This window comes from Tachypleus tridentatus, chromosome 12 (genome assembly GCF_004210375.1).
Source record: "Tachypleus tridentatus isolate NWPU-2018 chromosome 12, ASM421037v1, whole genome shotgun sequence".
Taxonomy (NCBI): Eukaryota; Metazoa; Arthropoda; class Merostomata; order Xiphosura; family Limulidae; genus Tachypleus; species Tachypleus tridentatus.
Genome location: NC_134836.1, coordinates 112,663,183 through 112,677,404, shown reverse-complemented (window position 1 = coordinate 112,677,404; position 14,222 = coordinate 112,663,183). Strand labels below are relative to the sequence as shown.

Genomic DNA, 14,222 nt, shown 5'->3' with positions numbered 1-14,222 from the left:
TATTCATGAATGTGTATTTACTATGTAGTTTTAAACTATAGTAATATTCATGAATGTGTATTTACTATGTAGTTTTAAACTATAGTAATATTCATGAATGTGTATTTACTATGTAGTTTTAAACTATAGTAATATTCATGAATGTGTATTTACTATGTAGTTTTAAACTATAGTAATATTCATGAATGTATTTACTATGTATTTGAACTATAGTAATATTCATGAATGTGTATTTACTATGTAGTTTTAAACTATAGTAATATTCATGAATGTGTATTTACTATGTAGTTTTAAACTATTCATCTTTGAAGTAATGTCTTTTTCTCTTTTTTAGGGACTTAAGCCATCAAAAATTATCAAATTTGTCTCTCAATGCTTTCTATGGTCTTCGATCACTGCTTCATCTGTAAGTAACAAACACAAAGTCTTATCATCCAGTGGCTGGTCATTAGATCTAATTAGATTATTTTAATTACTCGTAAAAACACACTAAACATGAACTTGATCAAAACTTGAAGTCAGGTAAAATCTATATATATATAAGGACGGCTGGTATGGGTATTAACACTTTTACTAATAAAGCAGAGGAGAACCTGAAGATGACCTAAGTAGTTCAAAACGTTGCACACTGTTTTATCTATAAAAGTGTTAACACCCATACCACCCGTCACTGAGATAGATTTTTACTTCAAGTGGGTTTCTCGTCATCAAGGAAAATTTGTTCACCTGATGTTTGTTTTTAGTTCTATAAATATTAATGTGAATCTTCTCCATACTCGGTGGTTACAAGTGGAGGTTACTGGAGCAGTTTCAGTAACTAAATACAATGGTTATATTTCATACAATATAAAGTAACTAAATACAATGGTTATATTTCATACAGTATAAAGTAACTGAATACAATGGTTATATTTCATACAGTATAAAGTAACTGAATACAATGGTTATATTTCATACAGTATAAAGTAACAATGGTTATAATACATATGGTTATATTTCATACAATATAAAGTAACTAAATACAATGGTTATATTTCATACAATATAAAGTAACTAAATACAATGGTTATATTTCATACAGTATAAAGTAACTGAATACAATGGTTATATTTCATACAGTATAAAGTAACTGAATACAATGGTTATATTTCATACAGTATAAAGTAACTAAATACAATGGTTATATTTCATACAATATAAAGTAACTAAATACAATGGTTATATTTCATACAATATAAAGTAAATAAATACAATGGTTATATTTCATACAATATAAAGTAAATAAATACAATGATTATATTTCATACAATATAAAGTAACTAAATACAATGGTTATATTTCATACAATATAAAGTAACTAAATACAATGGTTATATTTCATACAATATAAAGTAACTAAATACAATGGTTATATTTCATACAATATAAAGTAACTAAATACAATGGTTATATTTCATACAATATAAAGTAAATAAATACAATGGTTATATTTCATACAATATAAAGTAACTAAATACAATGGTTATATTTCATACAGTATAAAGTAACTAAATACAATGGTTATATTTCATACAGTATAAAGTAAATGAATACAATGGTTATATTTCATACAATATAAAGTAACTAAATACAAAGGTTTTATTTCATACAATATAAAGTAACTAAATACAATGGTTATATTTCATACAGTATAAAGTAACTGAATACAATGGTTATATTTCATACAGTATAAAGTAACTGAATACAATGGTTATATTTCATACAGTATAAAGTAACTGAATACAATGGTTATATTTCATACAGTATAAAGTAACTAAATACAATGGTTATATTTCATACAATATAAAGTAACTAAATACAATGGTTATATTTCATACAATATAAAGTAACTGAATACAATGGTTATATTTCATACAATATAAAGTAACTAAATACAATGGTTATATTTCATACAGTATAAAGTAACTAAATACAATGGTTATATTTCATACAGTATAAAGTAACTGAATACAATGGTTATATTTCATACAATATAAAGTAACTGAATACAATGGTTATATTTCATACAGTATAAAGTAACTGAATACAATGGTTATATTTCATACAGTATAAAGTAACTAAATACAATGGTTATATTTCATACAGTATAAAGTAACTAAATACAATGGTTATATTTCATACAGTATAAAGTAACTAAATACAATGGTTATATTTCATACAGTATAAAGTAACTGAATACAATGGTTATATTTCATACAGTATAAAGTAACTGAATACAATGGTTATATTTCATACAGTATAAAGTAACTAAATACAATGGTTATATTTCATACAATATAAAGTAACTAAATACAATGGTTATATTTCATACAATATAAAGTAACTAAATACAATGGTTATATTTCATACAATATAAAGTAAATAAATACAATGGTTATATTTCATACAATATAAAGTAAATAAATACAATGGTTATATTTCATACAATATAAAGTAAATGAATACAATGGTTATATTTCATACAATATAAAGTAAATAAATACAATGGTTATATTTCATACAATATAAAGTAAATAAATACAATGGTTATATTTCATACAATATAAAGTAAATAAATACAATGGTTATATTTCATACAATATAAAGTAAATAAATACAATGGTTATATTTCATACAATATAAAGTAAATAAATACAATGGTTATATTTCATACAATATAAAGTAAATAAATACAATGGTTATATTTCATACAATATAAAGTAAATGAATACAATGGTTATATTTCATACAATATAAAGTAAATAAATACAATGGTTATATTTCATACAATATAAAGTAACTAAATACAATGGTTATATTTCATACAATATAAAGTAACTAAATACAATGGTTATATTTCATACAATATAAAGTAACTAAATACAATGGTTATATTTCATACAATATAAAGTAACTAAATACAATGGTTATATTTCAAACAATATAAAGTAACTAAATACAATGGTTATATTTCATACAGTATAAAGTAACTAAATACAATGGTTATATTTCATACAGTATAAAGTAACTAAATACAATGGTTATATTTCATACAGTATAAATAACTAAATACAATGGTTATATTTCATACAATATAAAGTAAATGAATCCAATGGTTATATTTCATACAATATAAAGGTCTTCTTTTATAATTTTCTTGTTTAACATTCATTTCAACCTGAAGTAGATTTGGGTGGAAGTATACTATAGGTGCTCAACTTTGACCTTTCTAGTTCGTGATTTAAGAGCCTAGACTAAAATATTATAGAACTTTGTAAAATATTTTCTTAGCCCTTAGTTTTCTTAGTTTTTAACCCAATTGGCTTCATAAAACCAGAGACAACACTACGTATATGACACAATTTTACGAATATAATATGCAGTATTTCCGAATCTCTTTATGGACCTCCGGGTTAAAATTGCTGTTGTTTTTTTTTTGTTTTTCACAATAACATCTCAAATGTTAGAAAATAAACTTAAAACAGTATCTGCGTACACGCAAAATACAGCTGAACCTTTCACTGGTTTCTGAAACCGTGATTAAGGCTCAGCGAAAAAATAAAGAGTGTCGAAAAACAGTGAAAGGAACAACACTCAGGAAGGTGCACATTATTTTATAGTGTTTGTTTACACGTGCACTTCAGTAGGTCTATAGTTAAGTAACAATACGCTAGGTTATACGTGAATAAATATCTGTAGTTCATCTTTTTTAACTACTGATGACGTTTCAGTGACTTGGTTATTTTTACTGGTGGTGAATTATCAGAAAACTTGAATTTTGTTTATTGCCACTCGTAAGGAACATGGTTATTTCTCTGATTGTAATTTACTGAGACAAATCTTATTTTCTTGATAATTTACGAACGACTTGTGTTTTTTTTATGAAAAATAACTTGTCAATAACTTGTTTATATTCCGATAATAACTTGTCAATAACTTGTTTATATTCCGATAATAACCCTTTCTATGTTCCCATAATAACTTGGCAATAACTTGTTTACATTCCAATAATAACTTGTCAATAACTTGTTTACATTCCGATAATAACTTGTTTATATTCCGATAATAACCCTTTTTATATTCTCACAATAACTTGTCAATAACTTGTTTATATTCCGATAATAACCCTTTTTATATTCCCATAATAACTTGTCAATAACTTGTTTACATTTCGATAATAACTTGTCAATAACTTGTTTGTATTCCGATTATAACTTGTCAATAATTTGTTTATATTCCGATTATAACTTGTCAATAATTTGTTTACATTCCGATAATAACTTGTCAATAACTTGATTATTTTCTGATGATAACTTGTCAATAACGTGGTTATTTTTCTGATAGTGACTTGTCACGCAACTACCTGGTGAAAGTAATTGATGGAACATTTAATGGATTGGACCAGTTATTATCACTGTAAGTTGTATTAAGATCGTTCGGTATGTCCATCTACCATTCTACCTGTAATTACCTTCTTTCCTCAACTCTATCTGATAAACCTTTCTTTAATAAGTTTAATAATCCTAACCTTTCTTTAGTAAGTTTAATAATTCTAACCTTTCTTTAGTAAGTTTAGTAATCCTAACCTCTCTTTAGTAAGTTTAATAATCCTAACCTCTCTTTAGTAAGTTTAATAATCCTAACCTCTCTTTAGTAAGTTTAGTAATCCTAACCTCTCTTTAGTAAGTTTAGTAAATCTAACCTTTCTTTAGTAACTTTAATAATCCTAACCTTTCTTTAGTAAGTTTAGTAATCCTAACCTTTCTCTAGTAAGTTTAATAATCCTAACCTTTTTTTAGTAAGTTTAATAATCCTAACCTTTCTTTAATAAGTTTAATAATCCTAACCTTTCTTTAGTAAGCTTAATAATCCTAACCTTTCTTTAGTAAGTTTAGTAATCCTAACCTCTCTTTAGTAAGTTTAATAATCCTAACTCTCTTTAGTAAGTTTAATAATCCTAACCTCTTTGTAAGTTTAGTAATCCTAACCTCTCTTTAGTAAGTTTAGTAAATCTAACCTTTCTTTAGTAACTTTAATAATCCTAACCTTTCTTTAGTAAGTTTAGTCATCCTAACCTTTCTTTAGTAAGTTTAATAATCCTAACCATTCTTTAGTAAGTTTAATAATCCTAAACTTTCTTTAGTAAGTTTAATAATCCTAACCTTTCTTTAGTAAGTTTAGTAATCCTAACCTCCCTTTAGTAAGTTTAATAATCCTAACCTCTCTTTAGTAAGTTTAATAATTCTAACCTCTCTTTAGTAAGTTTAGTAATCCTAACCTCTCTTTAGTAAGTTTAGTAAATCTAACCTTTCTTTAGTAACTTTAATAATCCTAACCTTTCTTTAGTAACGTTTAGTCATCCTAACCTTTCTTTAGTAAGTTTAATAATCCTAACCTTTCTTTAGTAAGTTTAATAATCCTAACCTTTCTTTAGTAAGTTTAATAATCCTAACCTTTCTTTAGTAAGTTTAGTAATCCTAACCTCCCTTTAGTAAGTTTAATAATCCTAACCTCTCTTTAGTAAGTTTAATAATCCTAACCTCTCTTTAGTAAGTTTAGTAATCTTAACCTCTCTTTAGTAAGTTTAGTAAATCTAACCTTTCTTTAGTAACTTTAATAATCCTAACCTTTCTTTAGTACGTTTAGTCATTCTAACCTTTCTTTAGTAAGTTTAATAATCCTAACCTTTCTTTAGTAAGTTTAATAATCCTAACCTTTCTTTAGTAAGTTTAGTAATCCTAACCTTTCTTTAGTAAGTTTAATAATCCTAACCTTTCTTTTGTAAGTTTAGTAATCCTAACCTTTCTTTCCTTTCGTCATTTCAACATAATCGTCGCTGTCGTTCTTCCTCACCACGTGACGCTCACACGTGCTTCTCTTACTGTATTCCCAACGTTAAAACAATGAAGATGCTACGTGTTGTATCCACGAACAAACTTACATGTACTATTGCTCATATTGTCAACAAACAATACGACGTGTTTCTCAACTATCAGGAAAGTTTTCCCCTGGCTATAAAGAGAGCTTGAAAATAAATAACCTTAGCAAGAGACGGTCGGTAAGTTTCTGGTATTTGGGACTTCAGTTTCAAAACAAAGACTTCTCCCACGTACGCAGAAGTATAAATGACCGATTAAAAAATTCTCTCGCATGAAGTCCATAATATATACATCTTGATTTAGACTGTTAAATATACATGCCCATAGAAACTCAGTTAACTTGTTTATTGCATCTCGTTAAACCTTAAACACATGACGAAGTTAAAAAGCGGAACAGTAAAATATGTTTTAAGACTTCAGGTGATTTTGTTTATAGTTTTGTGAAGTTGATTCTGAACATCTATGCTGTGGGTCAGCGCCTAGTGACGCTTACGTCATTGTTTGTAATGACCTTGACCTTTGATATACAGAACATTATTCCTGCCATTGGGCTGAAGTTACCAGCAGTTAGTTACTTTATATTGGTTTTTACAGCATAATTGAAAAACGTATAGAATACGATAAATGTCTAGTTATTCTGGTTGTTTTGCTTTTTAATGCTGATAACATGGTTGATTATAAAAAGATTTATAGCCAGCAACTTCAATGACTTTTTTTTCAGGGATCTGACTCACAACAACATAGTAACAATGGAAAGCCGAGTATTTGTTGGATTGGTTACACTAAAAAACCTGTAAGTAAGACGTGATAATCTAGTCTATAATAAACTTGGTAACTTTCTTTTGATAGCTATTACCTAGTATCTCGGTTCTAAAGCACGACTTCGTAACCTCGAGAATGTATCCTAAAGCTCTGTTTTACAATATTGTTAATCCTAAATTAGAATGTGTAAAAATAATAACATGAGAAGAGTTCAATAAAATACTTTGTTATTTGACAAACTCTATTCGCTGAATAATGTCATGTGTGGCTCACCGTTGTCTCGCTCAAAAAGCTTCTCGTTATCAAACTTTATTAAAATTTGATCGCAACGTTCTAGACTTAGTTGTTACAGATTCGTCATTTCATTTGCGAAAGATGAAGGTAAAGAAATGGCCAAATACTGACTAGATAGTACTATTATATTGAATCGGGTATGCGCCGAATATATATAAAACATTTACTATAATCCCGAATCCAGTATCCACTAAATATGTAACACTTTCATCCAAACATTTAAGTACGTTTGCCCATGTCCAATCTCTTGTAAATGCTCTTGAGAAAATTGCTAAAACGTTTCGAAAATAAAACTGACTTTTGAAATTATTTAAAACGCTATCTGGGAACTTATGATGTATTTGCATTATTCATACAGTACATCAACAACAATATCGCATAACCACACCTCGCAACCGAGATGGTAACACCTACTGGAATCAAAATAAACCAATAAAATCTCCAAATCACAAAACACCGAGGGTTGTATGACTTCTAACAAACACCTATTTATAAAGTATTATTCCAGCAGCTCTAGCTTTCTGTGGTTCCCTGTTTGACTTCTAACAAACACCTATTTATAAAGTATTATTACAGCAGCTCTAGCTTTCTGTGGTTCCCTGTATGACTTCTAACAAACACCTATTTATAACGTATTGTTACAGCAGCTCTATCTTTCTGTGGTTCCCTGTTTGACTTCTAACAAACACCTATTTATAAAGTATTATTACAGCAGCTCTAGCTTTCTGTGGTTCCCTGTTTGACTTCTAACAAACATCTATTTATAAAGTATTATTACAGCAGCTCTAACTTTCTGTGGTTCCATGTATGACTTCTAACAAACACCTATTTATAAAGTATTATTACAGCAGCTCTAGCTTTCTGTGGTTCCCTGTTTGACTTGTAACAAACACCTATTTATAAAGTATTATTACAGCAGCTCTAGCTTTCTGTGGTTCCCTGTATGACTTCTAACAAACACCTATTTATAAAGTATTGTTGCAGCAGCTCTAGCTTTCTGTGGTTCCATGCATGACTTCTAACAAACACCTATTTATAAAGTATTATTACAGCAGCTCTAGCTTTCTGTGGTTCCCTGTTTGACTTCTAACAAACACCTATTTATAAAGTATTATTACAGCAGCTTTAGCTTTCTGTGGTTCCCTGTTTGACTTCTAACAAACACCTATTTATAAAGCATTATTACAGCAGCTCTAGCTTTCTGTGGTTCCCTGTTTGACTTCTAACAAACACCTATTTATAAAATATTATTACAGCAGCTCTAGCTTTCTGTGGTTCCCTGTTTGACTTCTAACAAACACCTATTTATAAAGTATTATTACAGCAGCTCTAGCTTTCTGTGGTTCCCTGTATTACTTCTAACAAACACCTATTTATAACGTATTGTTACAGCAGCTCTAGCTTTCTGTGGTTCCCTGTATGACTTCTAACAAACACCTATTTATAAAGTATTATTACAGCAGCTCTAGCTTTCTGTGGTTCCCTGTTTGACTTCTAACAAACACCTATTTATAAAGTATTATTACAGCAGTTATAACTTTCTGTGGTTCCATGTATGACTTCTAACAAACACCTATTTATAAAGTATTATTACAGCAGCTCTAGCTTTCTGTGGTTTCCTGTATGACTTCTAACAAACACCTATTTATAAAGTATTATTACAGCAGCTCTAACTTTCTGTGGTTCCCTGTATGACTTCTAACAAACACCTATTTATAAAGTATTATTACAGCAGCTCTAGCTTTCTGTGGTTCCCTGTTTGACTTCTAACAAACACCTATTTATAAAGTATTGTTACAGCAGCTCTAGCTTTCTGTGGTTCCATGCATGACTTCTAACAAACACCTATTTATAACGTATTGTTACAGCAGCTCTAGCTTTCTGTGGTTCCCTGTTTGACTTGTAACAAACACCTATTTATAAAGTATTATTACAGCAGCTCTAGCTTTCTGTGGTTCCCTGTTTGACTTCTAACAAACACCTATTTATAAAGTATTATTACAGCAGCTCTAGCTTTCTGTGGTTCCCTGTTTGACTTCTAACAAACACCTATTTATAAAGTATTATTACAGCAGCTCTAGCTTTCTGTGGTTCCCTGATTCATTTAAATATTTATCCTTTTTTCTTCTGTAGCTCTTGATACAGAGAAGTGAATTTTCTTCTCACAGTAATTGATTTCACACCATATCTTTACACTGTTCTATGGTTCTCACCATCTCTGCCCCATAGGTTTTGTCCCACTAGCGCCTTAGATGTTATGCTTTACAGATATTGAGAAAAACTAAACTTCTTGACAAATCTCGCTCTTAAGTTTTCAACATTTTATCTGTGAAAACTAATAGATATTCTTAGAAATAATGTCCGGTCAAACAACCAGTAGTGACTAGAGATGTCAACATGTGACAACCGCAAACACTGACATTATCTGTGAAAACTAATAGATGTCATTAGAAATAATACTCTGGGAAACAGTAGTAGCTAGACCTATCACCAGTAACAATTTCCAGCTTCTATCACGCAAGCCCTCCAGTGAGATAACAGTAAGTCTTCGGGTTTACAAAGCTGTGATTAGGGATTCGATTCTCCTCGTTGAACACAGCAGAAAGCCCGTTGTGGTTTTGCTAAAAGAAAACACGGACTATCACGCAGACTCAGGATCGAAACCCGATCACTAGCACCATGTAGCTTTTATTTCGTGTATGGTACAATGGTGTTCATTTCATATGTTAAATTGTTGATTTTGCTGTGAGAAACATAATCCGGACCTTATGAACTAAAACATCTCACTAAGCCTAATGATTTATGTAGCTGTAAAAGCTTAGTATGGTTTACTTTCAAGATCCAACGAGCTATTGAAGAATGAACTAATTATACAAAACTTAGTTTTAAATTAGTTTAACATTCCATCTATCTCTTAATGACTGAATTGACTTCATTATTAATCAGAAGGAATGTTTGTCTTTGTTTACGATACTTGAAATATTCAACTGATGGCTAGTTAACGTATAACATTTTTTTATTATTCAAATCGTCATTAATTATAGTTACATTGTCAGCAGACGGCGCAATGGAGCTGTTTCTACGCTGCACTTTAATACAAAAAAAAACAAAAGTACGTCTATAACAGTTTTCCCGAAAGTGGGAGCCGCGGCATCCCAGGGGACAGCGAAGCTTTTTCTTTGAGGGGCCGCCAAACATGAGTCGAAAACAAAGATACTGAACTAATTTTAATTGTAAGTAAATAATAAGACGATAAAATATGTTGAATTAATTAAATGATACAGTATGTCGAAAGGAGGAGTTTGTGTTTTTTTTTTATTACGGCACTGTTTTTCAATTACCATGCTAAAGTTATAGGTTGGGAGCCTAAAACTTTATTCGTATCAAGACTAAAAGAGTTTGAGAACACCTGGTCTGTCATAAGCTCATTTTGTCCGCTGGTTCATCACCAGAGTTATGGCGCCATCTTTTTGTAAGATACTTATTAAAATATACGGATCTTTCCTGAAGTATTTTCATGACTACTTCTAAAGATTCCCTGGCTGTAATATAACTCCAATAAATCCAAGAAACTTCCAACATTCTCTTTCTGCCAGTTTAAGCCCTGAACGTCATATCTAAGTTCCAATCACAGGTTTAGGTTTTTCCCGTTTTTAATACTGACTTAATATATTTGTATGGTACTGTCTAGCTTTTTATGTTTGTTTTATTTGAGTCAAACACCAGAGCTGACTGGAAATGACTGAATGGTTAGCTTGTTAGGCCGTGAATCCGAGGGTCCATGGTTCGCGTCTCACAATCGCACAAACAAAACAAATAGCTTTATAAGATTAACGGCCAAATCCATATTATTAGATTACTTTCAAGCCCAAAAGATGACGGTAGGTGCTGTTGACTTCTTGCCTTTCTTCTAGTCTATCAGTTCAACATTTGGGGCTAAGCCCCTCTGTAGCTAATTTAGAATGCCATAAAACAAAGAAACACTTTCAATGCTGGTCCCTACTTTAGTCATATTAGCTTGAAACATAAAATGTTTAACAAACAGTTATATTTTTTTGTTTATAATGAATAAATACTTAAACACTGTGGAAGCCAGCGTGGCCAGGTGATTAGGGATCTTTTATTCCTAATCTGAAGGTCGTACTTTTGATTCCTCATTCCCCCACATATGATTTGTCTTTCAGCCGGGAAGAGGGAGTTTTATAATGTGACGTTCAATCTCACTATTTGTTGGTGAAATAGTAGCCTAAAAGTTGGGCATTGGATAGTGATGACTATTTGCTTTCCATCATTTCAGACGAACGGACGAGTTTCGCTTTTGCTGTCTGGCCTCTCATGTTGACGAATGTTACCCAAAGGCTGACGAATTTTCATCTTGCGAAGATCTCATGTCCAACATCGTGTTGAGAATTTGCATCTGGTTCCTCGGAGTGCTAGCTTTAGCTGGAAATATTGTCGTCATTGTATGGAGATCCATATATAGGCTTAACAATAAGGTAAACCATCTTATTCTTTGGTGATTCGATTAATTTAATTGTTGTAAATATTTTTTTGGCAAAGATCAGTTCTTGCTGCTATTCTTCACTCGTGTGACAAGGCTTAGCGAAACGTCTTCAGATCACATTATTTATCCAAATGAATATATCAAACATTACTAGCCAATGACAAGAAGTTTATTATTAATGTGTACAAGTATTTAATTGTTTTTATGTAGTATTTCGAAACGGAAAAGCGGATAAAATAAAATATGATGAATATAATTGAATACTAAGATTATAACCCACTAAACAGTGCGCCCTAGCGGTTCATAGAATGGCATTAAAGTTGTTCTGGTTTCCAAACACAAATTTTTAGCTTTTGGCTCCATCTCTTGCTCGATTTGTTGGAGATCTAATTACAGCCGCGGCAATTGAAGACTCACTCTGCAATTAGATCTCAAATCGGTTAAAAGGTGTATCAGCGATTGATTGTTTGGAATTAAGCACAAAGTTACACATAGGCTATCTGTGCTCTGCCTACCACGGGTATCGGAACCCGGTTTACAAACTTACACATGAGCTATCTGTGCTCTGCCCACCACGGGTATCGTAACCCGGTTCACAAAGTTACACATGGGCTATCTGTGCTCTGCCCACCACGGGTACCGGAATCCGGTTTCTAGCGGTGTGAGTCCGCAATCATACCGCTGTACCGCTGAAGGCAGAGCCATGGGTTAAAATTTTCTAATTGAAGAAAAACAAAACAAACTCAGAGCCATTCTATGAATCGCTGCAGTGTGGCTGAAAATTACATCTGGTGGGTTTTGAAGTCTGTAGACGATTTACTGGTGGAGAAGTCACGAAATAAATATAATATCGAATCAGCCACTATTTTCCCATCAGAATATTAACAAGGATTCGTTTAAACATTTTTTGCAGGTTCACTCCTTTCTCATCACTAACTTGGCAATTGGGGACATGCTGATGGGTATGTACTTGCTTGTCATAGCTACAGTGGACACTTACTATCGAGGTGTTTACTTCATCTACGCCAGCTCCTGGAAGCATAGCCCACTCTGCCAGTTTGCTGGTTTCCTTTCTACTCTATCCAGTGAACTTTCTGTTTTGACACTGACTATAATAACTCTGGATCGTTTCGTCTGTATCATTTTCCCGTTTCGTCTGAAGAGGTTAAGTATGAAGCAGACGTCTCTCATCATGGGTGCCGTGTGGGTCATGGTAGTTCTTCTAGCTGGAGTCCCTTTGTTACAAACTAGCTATTTCTCCAACTTCTATGGGCGGTCAGGGGTGTGCTTGGCGCTACACATCACCCCCGAAAGACCACACGGCTGGGAATACTCCGTGTCTGTCTTCCTGGCTCTAAACTTCGTTTCTTTTGCTGTCATAGTCTTGGCTTACGCCTGGATGTTTGGAGTGGCTAAGAAAACACAGACAGCTGTCCGCTCGAGGGATTCACGCGCTGACGCCACAATGGCTAGAAGGATGACTGTTATAGTTGCCACGGACTTCTGCTGTTGGATGCCCATCATTCTGTTGGGTGTGGCATCACTTAGTGGAGCTACCATACCTCCACAGGTAGGTGAAAATAGGTAACAAACTGAGGGGTGAATTAGTAATCAATGCCAAATTAATTATGAGATGACTTTGGTAGATTAGCATGTAGTTATATGTCTGGGTCAGTGGGTAGGTATGTGATAAAGACATAAGCACGTAAATGGGTTAGTAAGTGGCATGTAGTTATATGTCTGGGTCAGTGGGTAGGTATGTGATAAAGACATAAGCACGTAAATGGGTTAGTAAGTGGCATGTAGTTATATGTCTGGGTCAGTGGGTAGGTATGTGATAAAGACATAAGCAACGCAAACGGGTTAGTAAGCGGCATGTAGTTATACGTCCAATCAGTGGGTAGGCATGCGATAACGACATAAGCTAACGCAAGTGGGTTAGTAAGCGGCATGTAGTTATACGTCCGGGTCAGTGGGTAGGTATGCGATAAAGACATCACGCTAACGCAAGGGTTAGTAAGTGGCATGTAGTTATATGTCTGGGTCAGTGGGCAGGTATGTGATAACGACATACGCTAACGCAAGTGCGTTAGTAAGCGGCATGTAGTTATATGTCCGGTCAGTGGGTAGGTATGTGATAAAGACATAAGCAACGTAAACGGGTTAGTAAGTGGCATGTAGTTATACGTCCAATCAGCGGGTAGGTATGCGATAAAACACGCTAACGCAAGTGGGTTAGTAAGCGGCATGTAGTTATACGTCCTGGGTCAGTGGGTAGGCATGCGATAACGACATAACGCTAACGTAAGTGTGTTAGTAAGTGGCATGTAGTTATATGTCCGGTCAGTGGGCAGGTATGTGATAAAGACATAAGCAACGCAAGTGGGTTAGTAAGTGGCATGTAGTTATATGTCTGGGTCAGTGGGTAGGTATGTGATAATGACATAAGCACGTAAGTGGCTACCTATTTTAGTTAGTGAGTGGAAATTAATGTATCTCAGAACGGCTGGTATAGGTATTAACACTTTTACTAATAAAGCAGAGAACAACGTTTCGACCTTTTCTAGGTCATCTTCAGGTTAAAAAAGAGAGTTTGCAACTAACTGAGTGGACGTTCATTAGACCATCATTTAAACACGTTAGTAGATTAGTTTTTTTGAATTTCGCACAAAGCTACACGAGGGCTATCTGCGCTAGCCGTCCCTAATTTAGCAGTGTAAGACTAGAGGGAAGGGAGCTAGTCA

At 32.5% G+C, this 14,222-nt stretch overlaps 1 protein-coding gene across 2 annotated transcripts in view; it reads left to right on the top strand.

Annotated features, from left to right (window-relative positions):
• LOC143234367 (G-protein coupled receptor GRL101-like) overlaps window positions 1-14,222 on the top strand; it is a 190,721-nt gene that overhangs the window by 161,162 nt on the left and 15,337 nt on the right. For both annotated transcript variants that reach the window (XM_076471674.1, XM_076471675.1), the window contains 5 exons: window positions 335-406; window positions 4,384-4,455; window positions 6,640-6,711; window positions 11,272-11,470; window positions 12,392-13,048. In XM_076471674.1, the coding sequence (XP_076327789.1) occupies window positions 335-406; window positions 4,384-4,455; window positions 6,640-6,711; window positions 11,272-11,470; window positions 12,392-13,048 (1,072 nt within the window). The remainder of the gene's footprint in view (window positions 1-334; window positions 407-4,383; window positions 4,456-6,639; window positions 6,712-11,271; window positions 11,471-12,391; window positions 13,049-14,222) is intronic.